Genomic DNA, 27,256 nt, shown 5'->3' with positions numbered 1-27,256 from the left:
AAGATTAGTTGGAAAATAACTTAAGGTGATATTGATATTTTTTTGTAAAAATGGGAAAGATTACAATGGTCGCAATAAAGATTGAACCTAGGTCCTCATGTTTTTAACTACCCTAACTCCTCTTTACCCAACCACTAAACTAACCCTAGTGGTTAATGATACTGATATTTGGTAAAGAGTATCAACTTTCATTTTAAACTAAATTAATTTCCTAAGAATCTTATTCGTAGAAATAAGATTTCTGTTTAAAAATAAAATTTGTAATTAATTATTATAGGAAAGTTTTATTTATATCTATTAAAGTAAAAAATAAAATAAAATGGAAGTTACTATTTTGACTTATTCACAAATTAATATTTCTAAAAAAGATATTATTTTTAATATTCTAATGAGAAATTTAATTATTATTGAAGGAAAATCCATAATCTGACTATACGAGTCAATGGCGAATTATCGTCGGGTGGAACTCGAAGGATCAATGTAGAGTGAATATAATGAAATGAGGTTCTAAATGTTACCTGGGGGCACATGGCCTTCATATATAGCTTTCATTTGGTCAAAAAAATGTTATCCTATGTATCAATATGATACGCTGCATGTGATTGACATTGAATGGGAGTGTGTTAATGTTTTTGAAAAGAATACCAAAATTAGTAGTAAAATAGAAAAAAAAAATTAAATTTAAGTATCAAAACAAACTTAATACTAACTCAATTTCAATATAATGCTAGTTAAGAAAAGTTTGTGTTTAAAAATTTGATTTTATAAAATTAAAATGATTTGATTTGAAAAGAATGATAAAATTTTATTTTTAGAGTTGCGGATACTAAAAATTGAAATTAATTTGGGTTGTGATTTCGAAAATCAAAGATATTAGGATATGATATTATTAACTTTTCTCGTAGGTACTAATCAATTATAAATTAAGTTTCTAATTTTTGTTAATTTATATTGTGTTTTAAGATGTAATTTTTGACTTTTCATATTTTTAAAGTGTAATTAGTGTGCTGGTAAACTTGTAACACATGATTTAACACATAGGATTGATTTTGTTTGGTAAGACACTTTACCATTGTGGTCTATCTTCTTTTTATTTCTGTCCATTTTTCTTTTGTTTTGATCTAGTCCCCCAAGTTCTTTGTTTTTCTTTTCTCCTTTTATTATATTTGGACGTGTGTTGCAAATAAATGGTAGATTTTGAGATTTCAACATTGTTATAATGTCTTTGTCCTATAGTGATGCTTAGCATGCTTGATTATATATATATATATATATATATATATATATATATATAAATTCTAAACCACTTAATTAACATTTTAATTTCATAGAAGTTAATTAAACAATTTGCTTTAAGATTAGAGGTTTAAACATTTACTAATAAACCTTACCCTATTATAGTAATAAGCTTTATTAGTTTTTTCTTTCTTTTCATTTTTTTTTTGTTTTAAAAGAGTTTTTCCCTATAACATTCAATTCCTCTAGTTCATATAAGGGTGATTAAGCCAAATTAAGCATTAAGAGAAAGAAGTAAAAATAATTAATTGAATTAAAAACCTTAATAAACAATCTAAAAAAGTACATGAAGTTAGGTTATATCAATCCTCAACACAAGTGAATTAGATATTCATGATCAATCTAAGAAACAAATAAAAGAAAGGAGTGAGTTCCAAGGTGTGTTCATGATGAGAACTTTTGCCTCCTCTCTTTTTTTTTTTAGAAAACATAACTTATTATATGTGAATAGTTAATAATTTTTTTTTAATGTTTTTAGACCTTTTATATGTCTCTAATTTTGAGTTTGAATAGTTTACTCGCTTAAGCAATTAAGATAGTTTGCTTAAGTGAGCCTTTGAATAATAGTGAAAATTCTCTCTATCATGTCTTGGTTCACTTAAACGAGTCTTCAAATTTAAAATAAGCGTGTCCTATGACATCTCTTTCTTAAGTGACTAATATGATTTGCACTTAAGCGAACCTTCAACTCCTAAAAGTATGTTCTTTCTATATATCATTGTTTAAGCAAGTAAAGTGATTCGTTTTAGCGAGTCTTTCTCCTTTGAGAAGTGAGAACTTCAACTTTTTGGACTCAACTACTCCAACTTTTTACCAACACTTTTCTTACTATGTCAATTATTGTAACTTTACAAGAAAAACATTAAAAAAAATCCTAAAAAACTAAAACATCTAAGTATCAATTTTCTTATTTATCAATTACTTAAGATAAACACAACTCTATAAAGATAAAGTATTACTTATAGTTGTAACTTCATTCTCAAGTTAGGAATTGAACCTTAATCCTTGATTAAGATTATGTTAATGACTTTGGTTAAGTCTAATATTTTTTTCTTAATATAAGAAAATTTTAAGACCTTAGTTGTTGATTAAACTAATATTATAATTAATCACTAATATGATTTGCACTTAAGCGAACCTTCAACTCCTAAAAGTATGTTCTTTCTATATATCATTGTTTAAGCAAGTAAAGTGATTCGTTTTAGCGAGTCTTTCTCCTTTGAGAAGTGAGAACTTCAACTTTTTGGACTCAACTACTCCAACTTTTTACCAACACTTTTCTTACTATGTCAATTATTGTAACTTTACAAGAAAAACATTAAAAAAAATCCTAAAAAACTAAAACATCTAAGTATCAATTTTCTTATTTATCAATTACTTAAGATAAACACAACTCTATAAAGATAAAGTATTACTTATAGTTGTAATTTCATTCTCAAGTTAGGAATTGAACCTTAATCCTTGATTAAGATTGTATTAATGACTTTGGTTAAGTCTAATATTTTTTCATAATATAAGCAAATTTTAAGGTTTAATAGGCCATTTATGATGATAACATAATAATAATAATAATAATAATAATAATAATACATATTTATTTAATTTATTTAAATAGATTGACCTATTAGACCTAAAATATTTTTTTAAATGGCCTAAGATCTAACCTTTGTTTAATTAAATAACTTTAAATGAAAGCATGACCTATTTTCTTAAGGTCTAACCTAATTTTCATAGACTAAATGGTTAAGTCTATTTCCATTTACTGGTGTAAGCATAACAACTTAATTTCTTTCCCTTATCTAAAATAACCATAAAATGAGTTATGTTGTCAAATTTCTACATGCAATAACCATAAATTGAGTTATGTTATATCCATCTGTATATTAATTCTTCATTCGGACCATAATTTTTTATTATTAAGGTTTTTGCTATGACACCCTCTACCCTGCTAATCAACACATATAATTAATTGTAAAATAGCAAACTTTTTGAATAAAACTTTGTTCTAAGAATTATAAAAGGTTTTCAAAAGCACCTCCAATGGTAGAGAAATCACATTTGTTTCATAAACTTAAACAAGTTCTAGAAGAGTTAACTAACACGAAAACCAAAACAAAATAAAGTAAAATGGCTAACCAAAAGCCATACCAAAGCTCCAATAGATTAACAAGTTTTTTTTTATAAATAAATAGGCAATACATTAAAAAAATTACAAAACATAACTTTAAATCTCCATGTCACATCCTATCAGAGTTCGAATGACAAGCATATCACAAAGCTTAAGCTTTATCATCGACATCATCATCAAAATGATCCACACTTGTAAAACACATATAGAACACAACAAATAAGGAAGTGAGAAACGTCTCACTTTGGTTACCAATGTGGGATAAAGCTAGATAACAACACACAAGCAACAACATAGTATTAATATACATATAAATAGTTCAATACAATATTCATCACAATTATTACTTAAAGAAGTAATACAATAAACACCAAAATATCTACAATACTCATGATCACACAAATGCAATGGACACAAATTTCACTTTATATGCATGTGGTGCCAAAGGATCTCATAACATGTGATCCGAAGGAGAATTCTCATGGCTTGAAGGCAATTACTCATGGCCTAAAGGAGAATTCTCATGAGTCGAAACTGAATATTCATAGTTCAAAGGCAAAATGTCATGGCTAAAGGCAAATTACTCATGGCTTGAAGGCAAAATCTCATGTACGGTTGTAAAATATTTCATGCACATGATGGATGTCTCACATACAAGACTCTATGCACAATTTCCATCATATCATCATCACAAGTTCATGCCACATAGCTTTATCACAAGTTCAAGTCATTCACATACCATATCATCATCAATTTATTCTCATATCACACATTATCATCACCTTACATCTCATCATTCACCAATGTCTTAAATGTTGCACACAACATTCTCAAGTCAAATATCAACATTCCATATCACATCATGCATAATTATCTCATATCACATATAAAGTTCTCATGTCATGCATAAACATTTCATATCATGCATATCATGTAGAACTCATCCCGTACAAGCATAAAGACTCAAACACAAGGTCTTACAAATATAATTTCAAACCTTTGTCATAACTCACTCATAAATAATTCATAAATATTCCTTCTCATACTTTCTCTTTATTAACTATTGATATAAGTATCTCAAATCGTTCCAATATTAAGAACTTAAAGGATAGAACAACTCACTACTACAATTCACAAATTATCTCTTCTTATTTTAAACTTATACGACATTGTAGGGTTAAAATGAGATATTTGAAATTATAATTATGATATCAATTTGATCTTAATTTTATTGGATAGAGAAGACTATTATCTACAACTTCTATGTTGACCTCAAGAGTTGATTTTTTCATTTACTATTTTTACAAATTACAAAATCCTAACATTTAAGCCTAAATCTAAAACTTGATTTTCACTCACTAATTTGATCAATACTTGAGTTCTAGACTTTTTTTTTGGGTGATTCTAACACCATTAGAAAGCTAACATCTAAGACTAGAATTATTATGAAGATATCAAAAGTTAATTCGGTCATTTAAGTCTCATCGCAAGGCTTACAAGGTATGAAGGTTGCATTTCATGTACAAAACGTAAGACTCATCTTCTAACTCACACAACTTGGTCATTTCTTAACATATTTATGTGATTCTTGAGTCTTAAATATAATACCAAATGTCTACTTTCCAATTCAATAAATGAAACTCTATTTAGTTAATCACATAGAAAGAAATCACGTAAATATTGAGATAGGTTCATATAAAAATTTTCAGAACAAAATACAACTCACACTCAAACTCACTTCTCCCAATCCAATCAATTAAAAACATAATTCACGCCTAAACTATACTTCTATATCATCAATTAATCAAACACATATATCAATTTCACAAAAATCTTTCAATTTCATCATTCTTCATCTTAGGGTTTCTTACAAAATTTCATAGATTCACAATTAACCCAAATAATTTGTAATTCATAACATATATAATTCAAAGATTAACCGTAGAACACATACATATCATACAACATGCATTACTCAACTTCAAGCACAAGTTTTGGGTTTCCCCCACAAAATACAAAAGACAAACAATAAGATTGGGACCAATCCCAGTATCCAACTGATACCCCACACTCTAGAGAGAAAATTCTCACTCTCTCTTACCTGAATAAATGCTTGACAATGAATGAGAGTCACTGGGATGTACTCCTGCAGCCTTTGCATTTTCCTCTTGAAACTCTTGGGTTTTAGAGAAAAAAGCATAAAGAAAAAAGGAAGCTTAAAAATGACGATGGATTTCTTAAACTCCTTTTTTTTTTAAAAACAAAAGCCCTTTTTTTTAATTTAAAATAAAATAATTATAAATAAAATAAAAATACAAAAAAACAGTTATAATAAAAATACACATTTCCTCTAATTAAATTATATAACAAATTAATTTCACAAAACTTTAATAATTAAAATAAAACACTCATAATTATCATTTAAAAAGCTTCTAATTATTTTATAAATTTCCTTTAATTAATTAAAACACCTTTTTAGTAATTTTAGAAAACTCAGATGTTACATTTGCACATCCCTTAAAAAAATATTTAATACCAGTATGTTAAGTCTAAAATACTCCATTTAATATATTAGAACTTGTAGAATAAGACTAATTATGATCATGGAATAGAAATATTATTTGTCAAATAAGAATATACATTAAAAAAGTAATTAATATCACTTAGAATGTGTAAAACATAAAAAAATTAAAAAGAGAAAGTCTAAAAATTAATAAAAAAAAGTTATGATCTAGAAGGAGTAGAATATATTAACACTATTGTTATTATTAGCTATCAGCATTATTGTTTTCACTATTGTTGTCGTTGCAACAATTATTATATATCTATTATTACCATCACTATTATCACCATTACATGCACAACTACCATCATTATTATCACCATACATTTTAACCCATGTGACTATCATCATATAAGTCTATAATCATTATTGTTATAATTAGTGCTTCAATCATTATCGTCACTATTGTCACCATATCGGCCTCCACCACCACCATTTCAAATACAAAATAAAATAATACAATAAATTTATTTTATATTCACCATGCAGAAAAGGTTAAAATTTCATGTTTTTTATCCTACTCTTATATTTAACACATCACCAAATGGGTTATTTAAGGATATAGATTAGATGTAGCTTTCAAATTTTAAAGGTGAACTAATGTAAAATCTTTAGTATTATCTTCTTGTCCCTAATCTTTATTAACTGTGAATTAATCCAAAAAGAGATACTCTGTAAGGAGCATTATTTGAAAAAACAATGTTTTCACTAAAATAGTTCTTTGCATAATCGGATCCGTAAAAGATGATGTATCTTATCTTCCTAACTCTGAAAACCCTCCTCATTCTTTTATTGCCTTTCAATAATTTTCCATGTTTGAAAATGTTTTCAACACTACAGTTCGACTCCCCATGCAATTTTCCGCTTGTCTTTTTGAAAAAGGTTTCATGTCCATTAACAACGGTTCCATGCAAATAAAGTCAATTTTTGTGGTAATACCGAATCTTAATATTTTAAATAAAATTAATTTCATACTCAAAGAGTTCAGGGATATCAAGTAAAAAATAAATAAATAATTAATATCAATTTTAAGTAATAAAAACTCAAATTCAAATTCGTAAAAAATTTATTTAAAACTTCATATAAAATAATCTTCCTTAGTTATATTGTTATTTTAATATTCTTTTACATTAAATAAAGGGAACTACTACGGTATCCATGAAAACTGAAAGATTTTGGTACATCACATTATGTGAACAAATAAATTTTAAAAAATAAATTCAAAACAACATAAATTTTAGATTAAAAATTTGTATAAAATAAATCAATCAAAAAGGTTAATTCAAAACAAAATAATCAAAAGGTCAATTTTCGTAACAAATTTTATTTATATCTGACCAAATTAAAAAATTAAAAACAAAAAATTATAATGAAATTATAAAAACATTAAAATATAAAATATAAAATATAAATAATATAACTGAAAAAATAATTTATACTATAAATTTTAAAAAGTTATTACCAAAGAAAAACTAAAACATATTAACAAAATATTAATATTAAACTTTTTAATTATAATAGATGCTATATTAAGACATAAATTAAAAAATATAAAAATAATATAAAGATACAGATAAATTATTAAAATATTAAATAAAAATAAAAATAAAGCAAGTAATTATAAAAAAAACAAAAAAAAAAAACAAAATAACTGTTCCAGTATCCCTACAATTATAGTGAGTACCGTAGAATTTCTCTTAAATAAATATAGCTTTTTATGCTGACTCAAAATTTAACAATTTAAAAAAATTAAATTCAACTAACATAACTTGTTTATCTCATTGTTATACTAACACATCGATAAAATGCTCAGTTATTTAGTATTTGTTAATTTTTTTAAAATAAATTAATCTCTGTTGAATGGAGAGGAACTCCGTGAAAATGAAAAATAAAAAAAATACCAAACACATACTATGACTGTGTTGTTAAACTTCTCACATTCATCTTCTCAATCTCTTTCACCGCTCTTAAAATATATTATTAGTTAAAATAAATTTTACAATGAGATTTTAAAAATTAATAATAATATTTTTTGTACCTGTCCGAGGGCACACTTGTAATCTTCTGGTAGGTAAAGGGTCGAATGAGAGCTTCAGGTGGATGCTTCAGAGGGGGGAGGTACCTGTAAAAGACACTCCAACGCTTAAGTCGGGACAAACATAATTCTCAAGAGTAATAATTGAACAGTGACATACCTCGTTTCGTGTGACTTATTTATACTACCTGTCATGGGCCTGAGCATGGTGGGCCTTCTCTGACATTTACCAAATTAGGTAATATGATGTTAATCGGCTGGTTATGCCTTAATTGCGTGTTGTCCTTTGTTAACCATGATTATTGTCCTAATTATTTCCTGTTGATCCTTGGCCGAGCCGATAGGGAACGACCGAGACTACCTCTCGGCCTTTGGCCAAGCCGATAGGAGAAAGGGTGTTGTTCTCCATAGTCCTCGGCCCCTTACCGAGCCGAAGTGGTGTCCGAGCTGCGTCAATGTCTGATAGGACATGACGTGCCGTTCCACATGGCCGACCTACGTGGCCGATAGGATCCTACTGGTACACAAGCCCCCTAGCCTTAAGGAGTGAAACGACACAAAGGGTAGAAACGACTTTTCAGTTGTGACGGTTGGGTTGGAGTGTGGAATTGTAACTGTTGGGTATTAATTGTGGGAACGTGAAGGGTTATAACCGTTGGGTTGGTAACCGTTGGACAATAATGATGGGAATTTGAAAAGTTGTGGCTTGTGGATCGTTGGATCAAGTTGATCCAACGATTCCTAGGGGCGTGACGGTTGATTCGTGTCTCCTGGAAATATTATAAATAGGCATGGTGGGGACCAATCCTGATGTGTTTACTTATTATAGCTTGCATTTGCTCCGAGCCGACGTAGAGACCAAGCTTGAGCGCTAGTTATCAACCGAGAATGACTTCACTTAAAGGTACGTTTCAATGGCTGATTTTGACAGGGATGTAGATGATAGGGTTTCCCAAATCGGCTCCGCTGGGGATATCGGGGCTGGTTCTGCTGATACGGGCTCGCGTGGGCCTTCGGATCAACAGGGTGTTTCGGCTTCGGCATCAAACAGGTCAGCCAGTGTGGAAATTGTTGAGGGGTTTGAGCATTCGTGGAGTGTGGAAGAGGCTTCTTCTCTCAAAATGAGTGAAGGCCGACCGAGTACTCGTAAAGTCGTCTCAACCTCTCACCGTTTCGGCCCTATAGAAGTCCCCGGCTATAGATGGGTGCATGGAGAGGTAGGCAGCGTATTTTCGCGTTACACCGATAAGAGTTCGATTGCATTGCTGTTTGACGCCGAGAATTTTGTTACCCTTCTGGAGGATGAGGTGCCGTCTGGTTTCTTTTTTGAGCCATGCCGAAATGATGGATCATGGGATTCAAATTTTGTCTTTCTTGGCCGAGAGAAGTGTAAATACAACTTCTTTTTTGTATATGACTATCTATTTAGGGATTTGGGGTTTACTCTCCCCTTTGACAAGTTTTTTATGGGGGTACTTCGGCTACTGAACATGGTGCCGGCGCAACTCCATTCGAATAGTTGGGCCGCGATGCAAGGATTTCGGCAACTGTGTATAGCACTTGGCAATGAGCCGACGCCCAACCTTTTCTTGTACCATTACGCCTCTCAGCCAACGAGGAAAGCAAAGTGGCTGTCCCTGTTTTGGGGAGACAACTGCTTACTCCAACCATTCACTACATCCTACAAGAGATTTAAAGTAGGAATTTTCAAAGTCATGATCCGGCCGAGCACCGACAACAAGTATTTTTTGATGACGAAGGGAGAACATTGTTTCCTTTGTATTGAACTCGGACTCCGAGGAAGTATGACGTGGTGTCCAAGTCTAAGATGTCCTCGGAGGAGCGTGCTGACCTGAATATCTTGGAGAAATTGCCTCGGCCCTTACCGTGCCGAGAACTCATTCGACTGATGAAATCCTCACAACTGCTGGACGATTTAATTGGTATAGCATCTGTCTTATGTTTAAATTCATACGTTGTCATTGATTTTGACTAATGTTTGTGCAGATATCATGACGAGCTGTGGGAGTGACGACTTAGACATTCCCAACCTGATCAAGGGCCGAGTTGCTATGCTGGTGTCGACCAGGCATGGGGATAGTCGGGCTCCGACCCGGGACACGACCCAACCCCAACCACAGTCGAAAGAGAAGCACACTCAGGATGCCCACAAGGCGAGGGTGGCTAAGAGGAAGGCCGACGAGGCGAGGGCCGAGGCCGAGTCACGGAGGCAGAAGCAACAAAGGTTGCCAGCGCTCGTGGCTCCACAGGGATTGGTAAGCCCAAACTTCTTGGCCTCGGGCGTGAGTGCTCAAGATTATCTAAGTCAAGACCTAACCTCGGAGGTGGGTCAGGCAATGTTGGGGAAAATGAGCTCGGCCCATAAATGGACCTTCTTCTACGAGTTATAAGCTCGCTCCTTGGCCTTAGCTGAGAATCTTATGATGCAGCCGAGCGCCGAGGCTGAGGAGCTGCGCTGAAAACTCATCGAGTCGGAGCAGTCCGTACAAGAGGCTCTGACTACTCTGTCCGAGGCCTAGGGACACAGCAAAAAATATGAGGCTGAGCTAGACCGTCGGGGCCGTCTGAACGATGACCTGACTTTAAAGGTGCAACGGCTGGAAATTCTTTGAAGGCCGAGGCTGAGAAGTCGGCCAAGCTGGCTGGGGATTTGGAGGCCGAGAAGAAGGCTTTTGACGCATATAGAAAGAGGGCTAGGAGCAAGGTACTCTCTCAGCATGAGGCCGGCTTCGCACAAGCGGCACGTCAGGCCCAACATTTTGGAAGCCTCCCTTTGGACTTTCAATTTAATATGTCGATGGACTTCTATCGGGGAAATATGTCAACTTGATGCAAATTCCCCTGATTGAACAGCCTGATGCCGAAGCACCAATTCATCTCCCGGCCGGGCCGACCGATGGCGTGGAAACAGTGGTCGAGGAAGAAGCTGCCGAGGAAGAGGCGCCGGTGCAAGGGGAGCCCGAGGCGTAGAACCCTTTTTTATTTTTATTTTTTGAATTTGTATGCAGGGGCCGATAGAGCCTTCTAACTTCTTGTAATTTCGGGCCGATAGAGCCCTTTTTCAATGCAATTCTGCTTTTGTTTTTGTCAAATACTGCGTACTCCAATTTAACATTAATGTAACGAATCAAGTTGTGCCGAGTGTAGTTTTAAGTTATAAGAACGTGTCACGTCTGGGTCGAGAAGAATCTCGGGAGGAAAGACTTGTAAAATAAGGAAAGCCACATCCTTGGCCGAGAGGAATCTCGGGAGGGAAGACTTGTAAAATAATTAAAGCCACATCCTTGGCCGAGAGGAATCTCGAGAGGGAAGACTTGTAGTTAATAAGCCGCATCCTTGGCCGAGAGGGTTCTCGGGAGGGAAGACTTGTAAGCATCGTAAGCCGCATCCTTGGCCGAGAGGGTTCTCGGGAGGGAAAACTTGTAAAATAATGAAAGCCGCATCCTTGGCCGAGAAGAATCTCGGGAGGGAAGAGTTGTAGTTAAGCCGCATCCTTGGCCGAGAGGGTTTTCGGGAGGGAAGACTTGTAAAATAATGAAAGCCACATCCTTGGCCGAGAGGAATCTCGGGAGGGAAGACTTGTAGAATAATTAAAGCCACATCCTTGACCGAGAGGAATCTCGGGAGGGAAGACTTAAAATTTTTTGCAAAAATGTAAAATGAGTCATAAATAACTGAATTGTATTGTCATTAATAAGTGGATGCCTCGTTAAAAACCTTGCCAGCCAAAAATCTCTTTTCATAATTTTTTAAGAGGAAAAAAGACCGGTTCAAGGAAAAGAGTGCATCGTAAGACATTTACACATGTACATGAATCATTCTAACTATAATAAGTCTTCAGATGGGTAGAATTCCATGTCCGAGGGATGACCTTGCCTGACAATTCTTCTAATTTGTACGCGTCGTTATTGAGAGCGTGTCGGACTCGGAATGGGCCGTCCTAGTTTGCCGCCAACTTCCCTTCATTTGAGTTGCGCCGTGCCGAACCGGTTGCCTTCCAAACAAGATCACCTTCTTGGAAGTTTCTCGGCTTCAACTTGGAGTTAAATCACCGAGTCATTCTCTGTTTACACGCTTCGGCTACGATTTGTGCTTTCTCTTGGACTTCATCTAAGATGTCCAGTTCGGCTCGGATTGTGCCGTCGTTGGACTCTTTGTGAAAGTGCATCCGTCGGAATGAAGGTTCGCCCACTTCGACCTGTATCATGGAATCCTTGTCGTATGCCAATCGGAATGGGGTCTCTTTTGTGCTTGATTAGGGCGTGCATCTATACGCCCAGAGGACTCCAGGGAGCTCTTCGGCCCAGGCTCCTTTGGCTGTGCCGATCCGTTTCTTCAGTTCGGTAAGGATGACTTTGTTGGCTGCTTCGGCCTGTCCGTTGGACTGCGGGTGTTCCACCAACGTGAATCAGTGCCGAATGCTGAGGTTCTCGAGGAAAGTGTTAAACTTTTTATCTGTAAATTGAAGTCCGTTGTCCGAGATAATTGTGTGTGGAAGGCTGAACCGGGTGATGATGTTTTTCCATACGAACTTCTGAACTTTAGTGGCATTGATAGTAGCAAGTGGCTCGGCCTCTATCCACTTAGTGAAATAATCTACTGCTACTATTAAGAACTTGACCTGCCCTTTTTCCACAGCAAACGGCCCAAGTATGTCTATGCCCCATAAAGTGAACGACCAAGGGGAGCTGATATTGTGCAATTTGGGGGCTGAGGAGTGGATGAGATTCCCATGTTTTTGGCACTGAACACACTTTTTAACAAATTTGGCACAGTCAGATTTCAGAGTCAGCTAGTAGTAACCGGCTCTAAGTACTTTGGTGGCTAGTGTCCTTCCTCCCGAGTGGGATCCACAGATACCTTCATGGATCTCTCGGACGACGTAATCGGCTTGTTGTGAGTCGAGACATTTTAATAAGGGGGCAGAAAATCCCCTTCTGTATAGTTCTCCGTTCACGACGGAGTATCGAGCGGCTTGCGTCCTCAGCTTCTTGGATTCGATCGAATCGTCCGGCTCCAAGCCGTTCACAATGATTTGCAAAATGTCATTCATCCACGATTTCGGAGCTTCGTCTACGGGTATACATTCTTGTGTGACACTTAGCGTAGACAATTCCAGGTGTATCTTCGTCCGGAGTTGTCCCGGCTTTCGACTACTTGCTAGTCATGCCAACTGGTCAGCTCGATCGTTGTTTCCCCTTGGCGTATGCTTGACTTGGATCTTTGTGAACTGATTGCTCATTCCCCGAAAAAGATGATAATAGTTGAGGAAATGAGGGTCTTTGACTTGGAAGTTGTCGTTCACTTGTTCTGTGACGACCTTTGAATCGGTCCAGTATATGATCTTCTTGACACCCATTTCGGTTGCCAACCTCATTTTGGCTAACAAAGCTTCATATTTGGCCTGGTTGTTGGATGCCTGGAGGCCAAAGCGTAGAGATTGTTCCAAGGTGATGCCGGACGGGCTCTCTAAGATGATGCCGGCGCCGCTACCTTGTCTGTTGGAAGAGCCATCAATGCGCATGGTCCAGGTATCGTCCTCGAAGTGGCCGGGTGGGGACAGTTCATTTAGAAAATCGACCAAGCATTGTGATTTGAGGGTGCCCCACGGCTTGAAGCGAATATCAAACTCGGACAGTTCGATTGACCATGCCATCATTCGACCGGCTAATTCTGGCTTTCTAAGAACTTTGGCAACTGGGCAATCGGTTCGAACTACCACCGTGTGGCTTTGGAAGTATTGCCGAAGTCGCCGAGCCGTGTATATGAGCCCCAATGCCACTTTTTCCAAGAGCTAGTATCGACGTTCATCATCTTGCAGCACTCGGCTGATAAAATATATGGGTTGTTGTTGGCCGCTCTCTTTTTGTATCATGACGGCACTGATGGATTCGCCAGATACCGCCAAGTACACGACTACTTCTCGGCCAGGTATCGGCTTGGCCACTACGGGCAGGGTGCCGAGTCGTTTTTTGAACAGTTGAAAGAAGACTTCACATTCATCTGTCTAGTGAAATCGATTTGCTTTTTTCAGGAGGGCTACTATCGGTTTGGAGGTTTCAGCCATACATGGTAGGATGCTCGACAAGGATGTCAATCGACCCGCCAGTTTTTGGACCTCTTTTAAGTTTGTTGGACTTCTCATATCTATGATGGCCTGGCATTTGTCCGGGTTTGCTTCGATACCTCGGCTTGATAACATGAAACCAAGGAATTTACCGCCTATGACACCGAATACACACTTGTCCAAATTTAGGCGCATTTGATGTTTCCGCAGTGCATGAAAGACATCAGCCAGGTCGGCTTTGTGAGAAGGAAGATCGGCCTATTTCACGACCATGTCGTCTACATATACCTCCATGTTTTTGCCTATTTGTTTATGGAAGATCTTATCCATGAGTCTCTGATAGGTGGCTCCAACATTTTTTAGTCCGAACGGCATCACATGGTAACAGTAGTTGGCTGATTCGGTGACGAATGCCGTCTTGTCCTCGTCTCGGGTGTGCATTTGAATATGGTTATATTCGGAATAAGCGTCGAGGAATGACAAAAAATTGTGACCGGCCGCACCATCGACGAGCCGGTCGATGTCCGGCAGAGGATACGCGTCTTTCGGACATGCCTTGTTCAAGTCAGTGTAGTCCGTGCACATCCGCCACTTGCCGTTTGACTTATTGACCATCACCACATTGGCCAGCCATGTAGTGTAATGGACTTCCCGGATAAACCCCGAATTTAGGAGCTTAGAGACCTCATCCTCTATTGCTTGTTTTCTCTCTTCCCCCGTTTTCCTCTTTCGTTGGGCGATCGGTTTTGCCTCTCGGCAAACCGAGAGCTTGTGGCATAAGAAGTTTGGATCAATTCTTGGCATGTCGGCCGGTCGCCATGCGAAGAGGTCTTTTTTTCTTTCTGACTACTTGTTGTATTTGGCATTTAGCTTGATCAGATAAGTTAGATCCCAGGTATGTTACATGGGAGTCTGTTGGCCCAATGACGAATGGTTGCTTATCTTCGGTCAGCTCAACTCTTTCAACCTGTTCCATACGAGGGTCGAAGTCCACAACTAGGGAATCGAGTTCTCAGGCTACCATATGTACACGCTTGAGCTTTTGTGGTTCTGTTTCTTCAAGGCGGGGTAAGCGAAGGCTAGCAAAATAGCATTCTCTCGCCGCCTTCTGGGCGTGAACTATGATTATTCATCCCGATTCAGATGGGAACTTCATCGCCAGGTGCGGAGTCGACACAATTGCACCTAGCTTGTTCAAGGATGGCCTTCCAAGGAGAATATTATACGACGTGTTGGCATGTACCACCACGTATTTCACCGAGATGCTTCTAGTTTCGGCTCCATCGAAACAGAAGCGTGTAGATAGCTTGATGTACCCTTTTGTTTGGACGCGCTCACCGGAGAATCCGACCAAGGGTTCGTTGTATGGGACCAGTTCGGCTTCTAGTATGCCGAGTTGTTTGAACGTATTCCAATAGAGTATGTCGGCCGAGCTTCCCTGATCGACCAATGTTTTCCAAACGATGCAGTTATGGATTTCAACACTAATGACCATTGGATCGTCTTGATCTGGAACAATGCCTTTAAAGTCAGCTTCAGTGAATGTGATGGCCGACAACCTTTTCTGAGTGCGTTCAATCACATGTACAGCTCGGACGGCTGACAAGTGTCTTTTTTGGGCTGAAGAGGTGGAACCGCCGCCTGCAAATCCACCAGCAATAGTGTTGATGACTCTTTGGGGCTGGGTTGTCGGCTCATCTTCCTTTCGGCCTCGCGACCGGCTCCGTTCCCTATAGGAACACCTGTCGGACCTGTCTTGGTCAGGCTGATCTCGACGATGTCGGCGATCATGATATCCAGGAGAACGAGGTCGGTTGACAAAGCGTTGGAGCTGCCCCTGTTTGATTAGGTCTTCAATTTTATCTCTCAAAGCCGCGCACTCCTCGGTCGAGTGGCCGCGGTTTCGATGATACTTGCAGGATTTGGTTGTGTTGGAACGAGGTGTCGAGGCTCGCTTCGGCACTGTTAGGACCTCCGACGCAAGTGCCTGATCCAAGACAGATGATCGACTAGTGTTTAATGGAGTGTAATGAGAGTATCTCGGCCCGTGAGCAGAAAAAGGGAACGAGATCCTTGGGGCGGCTACGGAAAGAGCTTTCGGCCAGCTTCGCTACCTTAGCCGCTACCTCGGCCCTGACCTGATTGCGAAACTCCGCAAGTTCCTCCATCTGCATGTACTTATCGGCGCACCAACGCAAGTCATCCATGTCGGTTGGTGGTTTCTTGCAAATGCTGTTGGCAAAAGGTCTCGGTTTCAGGGCGGTAGTGAGGTGATGGAGAGCCACAACAGGATTCAAGTCTCGGATTTCGAGTGCCGCCTTGTTGAATCGACTCATGAATGTTCGAAGGGACTCTTTCTTCTCTTGCCGAATGCTTATAAGGCCAAAGAAGTCAGTTGGTGTGGTCAGCTCCTTGCAAATTGGATAGTGAATTGAGATGCCAAAGTGTTGAAGGAGTCGACTGAGTTGGCCGGGAGTCGTGTGAACCAGCTCAATGCTCGACCTTTCAACGATGTTGGAAAAATTCGGCATAAGGCGGCGTCGTCGGTAGTGTTGAGGGTGACTTGGGTCAAAAAGATGTCGACATGCTCGTCGGGGTCGGTGGTTCCGTCATACTTGTCTAACGGGAGGGACTTCTAGTGGTCGAGGAGGGAGGATTGCATGATGTTTGGGGTGAAAGGGTGTCGGTGTGCTTCGGTCGGCGGAGCATATGCGGGTCGGCCGGTTACTTGGGCAGCCGAGGCGTGGTTTCCCGGGGCGACAACAGAAGTGTGAGGGAGAGAAGTATGATGTTTGAGCGAGTGGAACGACCCCTGAGTGTGAGTCAGCTCGGAGGGTTTCCACGTGGGATCCTGGTTTTGGTTTTTTAGGGCGGCGTTCTCTTCCTTCAAGGCGGCCATCTCACGAGTGTCTTTCTCTCGTTGTTGCTTCATGGCAGCCATTTCCTCCCTCATTTGCCGTACCATCTCGGCCATGTTGGTCTCGTCAACCGTCTCGGCATTGTCTGCTTCGGATCGGTGCTCATCCTCGGATTGGTGGTCTTCATTGTTTGTTCTTCTTGTCTTCGCCATGATGCTCACTCAGTGTCTTCTTAAGTCTCTCAGTTCGTCCCCACAGTGGGCGCCAAAATGTACTTGTCTGAGGGCACACTCGTAATCTTCTGGTAGGTAAAGAGTCGAATGAGAGCTTCAATTGGATGCTTCAGAGGGGGGAGGTACCTGCAAAAGGCACTCCGACGCTCAAGTCAGGACAAGCATAATTCTCAAGAGTAATAATTGAACAGTGGCATACCTCGTTTCGTGTGACTTATTTATACTACCTGTCATGGGTCTGAGCATGGTGGGCCTTCTCTGACATTTACCAAATTAGGTAATACGATGTTAATCGGCTGGTTATGCCTTAATTGCGTGTTGTCCTTTGTTAACTGTGATTATTGTCCTAATTATTCCCTGTTGATCCTTGGCCGAGCCGATAGGGAGCGACCGAGCCAATAGGAGAAAGGGTGTTCTCCACAGTCCTTGGCCCCTTACCGAGTCGAAGTGGTGTCCAAGCTGCGTCAATGTTTGATAGGACATGACGTGCCGGTGCACGTGGCCGACCCACGTGGCCGATAAGATCCTTTCGATACATCTTTAATAAAAGAATAAATGTTTTTAAAAATAATTATATTTATATATTTTTTTAAAATAGACTTTTTAAAATGAATTTTAAGAATATAAAAGTGACTTTTAAATTATAAAATCTTGAAAAAATTATATAAATATAAATATAAAATATTTATTTTTGAAGAATACCTAAAACCTGATGTTAATCTCGTCCTTGGACCGATTAGGTAACGAAAGTAATTAAGAACGGAAGGGTTTAGTGATGATACTATTGTTGAAAGCAAATTTTTCATTTTTATTTCTTTATTACATTTCCTATTCTACTCTGACGGCATCTATTTCTTCTCTTTCTATTTTTCTATTTTATTGCTTTTCATTCATATATTTTTTTTTCTCTATGGTTTTTGGGAAAGGTTTTAGGTGACTAGAGCTTTTGATGGCAACAACTTTGGTTTAATACACGGTGGGTTGTATCGTTGACATTTTGGTTTCTGCTTGATGATAGGTGGTTTCAAATTCGTATTGGATGAAAATTTTGTTTGACCGGTTTATTAACCTTTTTTTTTTTTTTTTTTTTTTTACATTCTAAGTTTTTTAAAATTATTAAAAAAATATTTTGATTAATTAAAGGGTTTTTATAAAATATTTTAGAGATTTTTAATAATTATAAATATTTTAATTAAATAATAAATATTTATGAAAATTGTTTTGTATAATATTTATTAGAAAAATGTGCATTTTTATGATATTTTGTTATAATAGGCATTTAGAGAAAAATATGTGTTTTTTTTATTATGATTGTTTAATGTTTATACATTTTATTATAATTATTTAAGTTGGAAAAATATATTTATTTGATATATTATTTATTTATAACCTTTAATATTTGTTGTAATCGCATGGAGTAGTTCTAACTTATTTCAAATCACTAGGATTAGCTTAATAGTTGGGTGAAAAATAGTTGTGGTAGTTAGAAGTATGAGAACCTGTAACGACCCGCCATGGTCTCTACACTTAGTGGAATTACACTACTACTAGTGAATTAAGAGAAATATTAAGCTGAATAACTCATACATACAAGTATAGACAATAATAAAAATAACTAAGTTTCTGTATATAAAATAAAACACCATATATGTACAGTCATCCTAAAAATAATATGACCCTAGTGCCGGTCAAACATAGACAAAACCGTTACCCAAAATGGTAACTCTAATGAGGATCAAACTCCCCGCCTCGCAGCGGTCACCTCAACTCCAAGCTAGCCCTGACCTGCTCCTATATAAGGTATGATCATCACAAGTCCATCCACATAGAAACAGAAGGGTAAGCTAGAGTTCAAAAACTCAATCATACAAGTATAGAACAATAATCTATACTACACAATCATCCAACTATCAATCATATTCATAGAGTCACACCATACACTCTATCCAATACTACTCATGCATAAAATACAATCCACCAATCATGAAGCCAAACACCACACACTTCATCATATTAACAATCATGCAATAAATGCATCTCATGACAGATATCAATGCATATCAATCATCTAATGCGTCGTCACGCATACACCTAAGAGATCTCCCTAACAACAGAGCTGTATAAGTGACATCCCATCCTACCGAAACCACCCCAACCGTTTTTGTGACACCCTCTACCCCAACATATATATATATATAATAATAAAAAGAAATATCTTATTGGATAAAAAAAATATTTAAAATTGAAACGACAATTCCAATAATCATGTGAGTAGAGAATTCACATTCATGTCCTTAATCCAAATGACAAATAAAATTACAAAGAATAAAAATTGAATTTTCCAAAATATATACTTTAATAAATCATAAACGATGTCATATTCTAATTCTATCAATGTCCCGATGTCACATGTCCTATCAGAGCAAAATCCCACATAGAAGCCTCTGCTCCATCATCCACATCCTCAGCCTCATGTTGCTAATGGTCTCCTGTATATCAAACAAGAGAAACAACACAAAAGAAGGGAGTGAGAAACATCTCACTCTAGCTCACGGTATAGGAACGCACACCGGATAGCCAAACACAAACAATATAGTTACCTCATAGATCAATCAACAACAATAGCTTATCCAATCATCCAAGTCATACAAATAGTAATTTATCATCATTTAATAATAAGAATGCACATGCATGGACACGGACTACATATTATCATGCATGTGGCGCCAGTAAAACATCACATGGCATATTGCCGCTAGCAATACACGAAGAGTAGTCTAGGAGTACATGTCGGGTCACACCCTCTGCGCACTCTCACTAGAAGGATATACTACCAGAGTCTCGTCGGGATAGCTAAGCAGCGCAAGATACATCCCATGCACACAATGGGCGAGACTGGGACTTCCAAACCGAGCTATCCCCAAGGACTAATCCCCAAAGCTTTTACACTAGGGGGCCTTCTCTGGCGGTGTATTCCATATCGTACCCTTAAAACATTTATGCAAATGATGCATGTCAATCAAGACTCTATGCATTCTCATATCACATTATCATGTCTCATTCCCATATCACATTATCATGTCTCAACACATTTCATCATCACATCTCCTCATTACATTTCATCATCACATTCACATTATGACATCATATTCACAATTTTCATAGAGCATTTTTATTCATATCAGAACTCATCTATTTGCGAAAGTAAACATATATTCATACATCTCGTACAACAAGGAATACAACAGAACAATCAGAAGGTACAACAGAAAATATTAGAAATATGACTGTTTCTCATAGGTTCCCACAGGAACCCACAGAGCACTCTAATTCATATCAAAACTTGTTTATTTTCAAAATTAAACACACATTCACACATCTCTTTTAATAAGGAATATAACGGAATAGACAGAAGGCAAAACAAAAATATTCCTATTTTGCCTGCTGCTCATAGGGTTCTCTCAAGAACCCATAGAGCGTTCCAATTTATGCAATAAACATTTAAAATAAGATGTATATAATTATTATCACAATTAATTTACTCATACAAGCACCAATGCACTCCCTTAGGGTTTCCCGTAGGAACCCATAGGAGCACCAAATTCCACAATCATAGCCTAAACAAAGTTTCTATTCATACACACATATTAATTAAGTAATTGGAACATACAAGAAAAATATGACATACAACAAACACAGGATTGGGGGCCAATCCCACTACCTAGCATACAATCCCACACCCAGAGCGAGGTTTCTCACTCCCCCTTTACCTCGATAAACAGGGGTTGAAATTGAAGCAGGATCTCCTCCTTCAGGTTCCCCTTGGTCTCCAGAAAGTGTAGAAGAAAAAGCATCAAAAGTGAAAAAAATGCATTTTTCTGGAGTGGCGGAACGCATTTATAGGCATCAGGATTTGGCTAGAAAGGCCTGTTCCGAATCCAGAACGGCGCATTCTGGGCACATAGAAATGTAGAAAAGCCTCTCCCAGAACGACCCGTTCCAAATCCAAAATAGCCCGTTCTGAGTTAATAGTTTGTTCTTTAAAACCACATCCGGAACGGTCCGTTCCTAAAGTGGAACAGCCCATTCTGGGTTAAATTTTACCCATGCAGCTCGAGTTGGAACGGCCCGTTCCCAAAGTGGAACGGCCCCTTCCGGGGTTATGAAAATCCAGAATTACGAATTAATAAATAAATAAATAACATATATATATATATATATATATATATATATATATATATATATATATCAAATTAAAATAAAATATCAATACAATTTAAAACATGATTTTCTTCAAATAATAATTATAACAAAATATCATAATTAATAATATTATAAAAAATAATTTTCATAAATGATTATTATTAAAAACCTTTAAAAATTCAATCAAACCCATTTAATTAATCAAAATAATTATAAGGAAATAATCTTCATAAATACAAAAAATAAATAATAATTATTCATAGTATTAGTAGAAAAATTCGGGTTGTTACAGTTTTCACGCCCAATGTGCCCGCTGATCACAGCTAAACAGGATATAATCCTCACTCGGGTTTACTCGGATGATGTCACTTACACAATTAGAAGTCCAGATCCACCATCAGGTATATCATAGCTGGGTACATGCTTACCACGACCTTGGCATGCATTTACCAAGTCAATTGTGGGGTTCGCCCACCGACTATCCGCAAGGATCCACGCACCTTCCCGAGTACTTGGTTAAGGGAATAACCCTCGACCTCATACCCCGCTCCAACACTAGCTAAGGACTTAGAGGAGACTCACCCAACCCAGTGGCCTACCTGAGCACCACTCTCCCAAATCTAGTAGACTACCTGAGCACCACTCTCATATATCAGTGGCCTATCCAAACACCACTCTCAAGAGACTCTATGTGAGCTCTTCCAGTTCGATAATATTTTCCTTTCCTCAAGTCCTAGGCTAGACACATGTCCTAAGACATCACATGCAATTATGCATCACACATCATACATGGTCTGCCCACCATCATGATCAACAATCATACACATGTCATAAGACATCACATGCAACAATGCATCATACATGGTCTACCCACCATCATGATTAATAATCATACTCATATGAACATATACACATGTCATATCATATTTAAACATTCATATATATGATTACCAAGCATACATATGAATCACACATCACCATACATCATATATCATACATACATGATCTAAAACTTCAACTTTCAACACATGCTAAAACATCATTTCAACTATCACAAATAAACATATTCATGCCCTGCGCAGCCTGAGCGCTCGACCTAATCCTAGTTAGAGAGTTCAAAAACTCTCATCCAAACCAACAACTCCAGCCACATGCAAACACAACACAATGCATAGGCTCCATACAACTCAAAAATAAATTCAACATCAACATGCACCCATCTTATGCATCAAAATCACCAAAAATCCCATTTTTTCCAAAATCCCGAAAAAATGAGCAAATTCTTCGATCCAGCCATGGATCCTCAACTTTCATGCATCAATTGAGTTTCTAAACTCATATGCAACCTAAACAAAAAACATTCTAGCTTCCTTCACCTGAAGATTGGCTCAAAATAGCCAATAACTGAGAAGAAGTAGAATTCCCTTCCAAAGCTCGACCCGGAACTTCAATCCTTCCAAAGCAAGCTTCCTAGTCTAAATTTCAAGATAAGACAAAATACATTAGTGATCTAGAGGAGAAAAAGAACCATACAGAGAAATTTGGGAGATAAATGAGCTCACAAACCCAAAGTCCTTCTCTCTAAAACTTCTCTCTAAAAACTTCACTTTCTCCTCAACCACACAACCCTTATTCATAGAAGTTCAGGAGTGGCCAGAACGGCCCGTTTTGAATCCGGAACGGCCCGTTCTGCATCCCTTCATCAAGTACAAAATTCATATGCAGAACGGCCCGTTCTGAAACCAGAACGGCCCGTTTTGGGACTCATCTAGAACGGCCTGTTCTCAACTACGATTTATAGGTCAATTTAGTAGTTTAGAACGACCCGTTCTAGGCTACTAAATCACCCATACTAAGCTTTTGGTACTTCTGAAATAACTTACTACGTTACAGAACCTATATTCAATCTTTATTACGACTATCTTTGTAACTTATTTCATCGAGTGCAAGTCAAACAGTTTTATGCTTCTTCACTCTTTTACATTGAATAAATATACTTTTTTTTTATGTTGATTTAAAATTTAACAATTTAAAAAAATTGAATTCAACTAATATAACTTGTCTATCTCATTATTATACCAACACATATTAATAGAATCAAGGCCAAGCATTTTAGGGACCTGGGGCGAAACAATACGTAAGGGCCTCTTAATATATATATATATATATATATATATATATATATATATATATATATATATATATATATATATATATATGTAATGTAATTAGTAGATTGGAACAGGGTGTTCCCAAACTGAAACGGGCCATTCCAAACTACTAAAATGGCCTATAAACTCTAGATTGGAACGAGCCGTTCCAACAGAAGCTGTTATGAGTAAAATTTGAGCCTAGAATGGGCCGTTCCCAATGGCAAGGGCCGTTCCAAGCAACCCCAGAACGGGCCGTTCTGGTTTGAGAATAGGTCATTTTGGATGTGAATTTTACACATGAAGTATAAGTCTAAAACGGGCTGTTCTGGATTCGAAACGGGCCGTTCTGGCCACTCCTATCTTCTATAAATAGGCCATAAGCCTATAGGTGAGGAGAAGAGAAATAAGGGAACTCAGAGAGAGGTTTTAGAGAGAAGGACTCTAGGTTTGTGAGCTCCTTTCTCTCCTAAATTTCTCTGTATGATTCTTCTTCTCCTCTAGATCACTAATCTCTTCTGTCTTCTCTTGAAATTTAGGCTAGGAAGCTTGCTTTGGGTGGATTGAAGTTTCCGGGTTGAGCTTCGAAAGGGAATTCTACTTCTTCTCAGTTCTCGGGCATTTTGAGCCAATTTTCAAGTGAGGGAAGCTAGAATATTTGTCGTTTAGTTGCATGTGATTTTAGTGACTCAATTGATGCATGGAAGTCGAGGATCCATGGCTGGATTAGAGAATTCACTCATTTTTTGGGGTTTTGGGAAAAATGGGGTTTTTGGTGATTTTGATGCATCAGATGGGTGCATGTTGATTTTGAGTTTGTTTTTGTGTTGTATGGAGCCTGTGCATTGTGTTTTTGTGTTTGCATGTGGCTGGATTTGCTGGTTTGGATGAGTTTTTGAACTCTCTGATTGGGATTAGGTCGGGCACAGGTTGAACGCGCCGGGCGTGGAAGAGCTTAGGGCTCTCGAGTTAGATGTTAGGCCGGGCGTGATTTGGTTGTGCCGGGCGTGAGTGGGTTTGATGTTTTTTGATTGAAATTGATGCTCATGCATGTTTAAAGTTGATGTTTTAGATCATGTATGTATGATAAATGATGTATGGTGAGGTGTGATTCATATGTATGCTTGGTAATGATATATATGAATGTTTAAATATGATATTGCATGAGTATATGTTCATATGAGTATGATTATTGATCATGATGGTGGGCAGACCATGTATGATGTATGATGTATGATGTTTGATGCATTATTTCATGTGATGCCTTATGGCATGTGTATGATTGTTGATCATGATGGTGGGTAGACCAAGTATGATGTATAATGCATAATTGCATGTGATGCCTTATGGCATGAGTCTAGCCTAAGACTTGAGGAGAGGGAAAATATTTTTGAGCTAGAACAGCTCACATAGACTCTCTTGAGAGTGGTGCTTGGATAGGTCACTAATATATGAAAGTGGTGCTTAGGTAGGCCACTGGATTTGGGTGAGAGTGGTGCTCAGGTAGGCCACTGGGTTGGGTGAGTCTCCTCTAAGTCTTTAGCTAGTGTTGGAGCGGAGTATGAGGTCGAGGGTTATTCCCTTAACCAAGTACTGGGAAAGGTGCGTGGATCCTTGCGGATAGTCAGTGGGCGAACTCCACAAGTGACTTGGTAATGCATGCCAAGGTCGTGGTAAGCCTGTACCTAGCTATGCTATACTTGACGGTGGATTCAGACTTTCAATTGTGTAAGTGGTATCATCTGTGTAAACCCGAGTGAGGATTTTTATCCTGTTTAGCTGTGACCGAGCGGGCGCATTGGGCGTGAAAACCGTTGGGGTGGTTTCGGTAGGATTGAGATGTCACTTACACTGCTCTACTGCTAGGAGATCTCCTAGGTGTATGCTTGACGACGCATTAGATGATTGATATGCATTGATATTTGTCATGAGTTGCATGTATTGCATGATTGTTAAGATGATGGAGTGTATGGTGTTTGACTTCATGATTGGTGTGTTGCATGTTATGCATGAGTAGATTTGGATAGAGTGTATGATGTGGCTCTATGAATATGATTGAATGAATGTGTAGTATAGATTATTGTTCAATACTTATATGGTTGATTATTGAACTCTAGCTTACCCTTCTATTTTCCATGTGGATGGACAGCGATGATCATACTTTGTATGGGAGCAGATTAGGGCTAGCTTGGAGTTAATGTCTGCTGCCAGACGAGGAGTTTTGTCCTAGTGTTAGAGTTACCTGTTGGAGTAACTGTTGTTGTAATTGACCAACAATAGGGAATATTATTTTGGATGACTATACATATATATAGTGTTATAATTTATTTTTCAAAAACTTAGTTATTATTATATTTTATATACCCTGTATGTATCAGTTGTTACATTTAATATTCCTTTTAGTCTAGTTGTAGTAGTGCGATTCCACTAAGTATAGGGATCATGGCGGGTCGTTACAATATATATATATATATATATATATATATATATATATATACATATATATATATATGTATATATACACACACACACACATATATATATATATATATATATACATATATATATATATATAACATTTTAAAATATAAATTTATAATCTATAAAATAAATAATTTTATTAAAATTTTATCTTATTACAACGAATAAATAGCGTATTTATAACAAATATGTAAAAATGCGATACCTTCTTTTCTTGATCAACTTTGATGTTGTTTTCACTTATGATATCATCATCGTACTTATGACCTACAAAAAAAATACACAAAATTCATAAAAAGTGATTTCTTCAAGAATTTTGAGATACAAAGGTTTTGAGTGTAACAAATATAATGCACGTGGTTATCTCTAACAAGTGTGTTAGTGTTTCAGAGGAACTTAAGTACAGGTAAAGTGAAGAACAAGTATATGCATCAGACGATACAAGACGATAGATGAAAGGCCAACACAAGCATCCAATAAGCCAAATCAAGAACAAGACAAAAGCGCGTCAAGCACAACCTAAAGCAAAACATAAAGACTCAGATGAAGGTTGGTCAAAGATAATTTGAAAGTCTGACCATATACAAGTTGACCAGACGAAAGGAAAAGTCAATGCGTTAATAGCAAATGCTCAAACAAAGGTCAAGGCTTAAGCTACAATATAGACTACCAGACGCAGACGAAAATTGTCACGCAATCACATGAGGAATCAAGTTTCAAAGGAAAATTTGAATATCGTCCACACTCACAGGAGAAAACACGAAGTCATCGAAATTGTGAGAAGAAAAGAAGAAAGAAGGAAAGTAAGCACAAAACGTCAAATCCCGAGTGTGTCAGAAAAAAGGACACCTATTTTTCTGATAAAGATAACGTCTCTGCAGCTAATCCCTAAGATTCTGTGAAAGTTAGAATCTGCAAATTCAAAATAGTATACGCATTATTCATAAACAGGAAGCAACATTTAATGCAAGATCAAGTGCATTAAATGAAAGGATCAAACCACTACAAGAAAAATGCTGATTTCTGACAGAAATAGCTCAATTTCTGACAGATTTTTTTTTCTGACGGATTTCAATCCGTCGGAAAAAGTGGGGTTGGAAAAAAATCCGCCAGAAATAATTAAATCCGTAAAAAATTTCTGATAGAAATATCCGTCGCAAAATTGCGTAAAAAATTTCCAAATCCGTCAAAAATTTCTGACGCAATTTTCCGTTAGAAATT

At 37.2% G+C, this 27,256-nt stretch overlaps 2 protein-coding genes across 2 annotated transcripts; both read right to left on the bottom strand.

Moving 5' to 3' along the window:
- Positions 1-13,207: 13,207 nt before the first annotated feature.
- On the bottom strand, positions 13,208-14,914 carry LOC145958539 (uncharacterized). The gene is made up of 2 exons (XM_083076039.1): positions 14,399-14,914; positions 13,208-13,837 (listed from the first exon to the last, which is right to left on the bottom strand). Exons 1-2 carry the CDS (start codon positions 14,912-14,914, stop codon positions 13,208-13,210), a joined length of 1,146 nt encoding a protein of 381 aa, XP_082932165.1.
- Positions 14,915-15,239: 325 nt separating this feature from the next.
- LOC109810754 (uncharacterized) lies at positions 15,240-17,180 on the bottom strand. The gene is made up of 3 exons (XM_083076038.1): positions 16,839-17,180; positions 16,249-16,521; positions 15,240-16,097 (listed from the first exon to the last, which is right to left on the bottom strand). Exons 1-3 carry the CDS (start codon positions 17,178-17,180, stop codon positions 15,240-15,242), a joined length of 1,473 nt encoding a protein of 490 aa, XP_082932164.1.
- Between the last annotated feature and the right edge of the window lie 10,076 nt (positions 17,181-27,256).

The sequence above is a fragment of the Cajanus cajan genome, chromosome 6 (genome assembly GCF_000230855.2).
Source record: "Cajanus cajan strain Asha chromosome 6, NIPB_CcT2T_4, whole genome shotgun sequence".
Taxonomy (NCBI): domain Eukaryota; kingdom Viridiplantae; phylum Streptophyta; class Magnoliopsida; order Fabales; family Fabaceae; genus Cajanus; species Cajanus cajan.
This window is presented reverse-complemented; position numbering and strand designations above follow the sequence as displayed.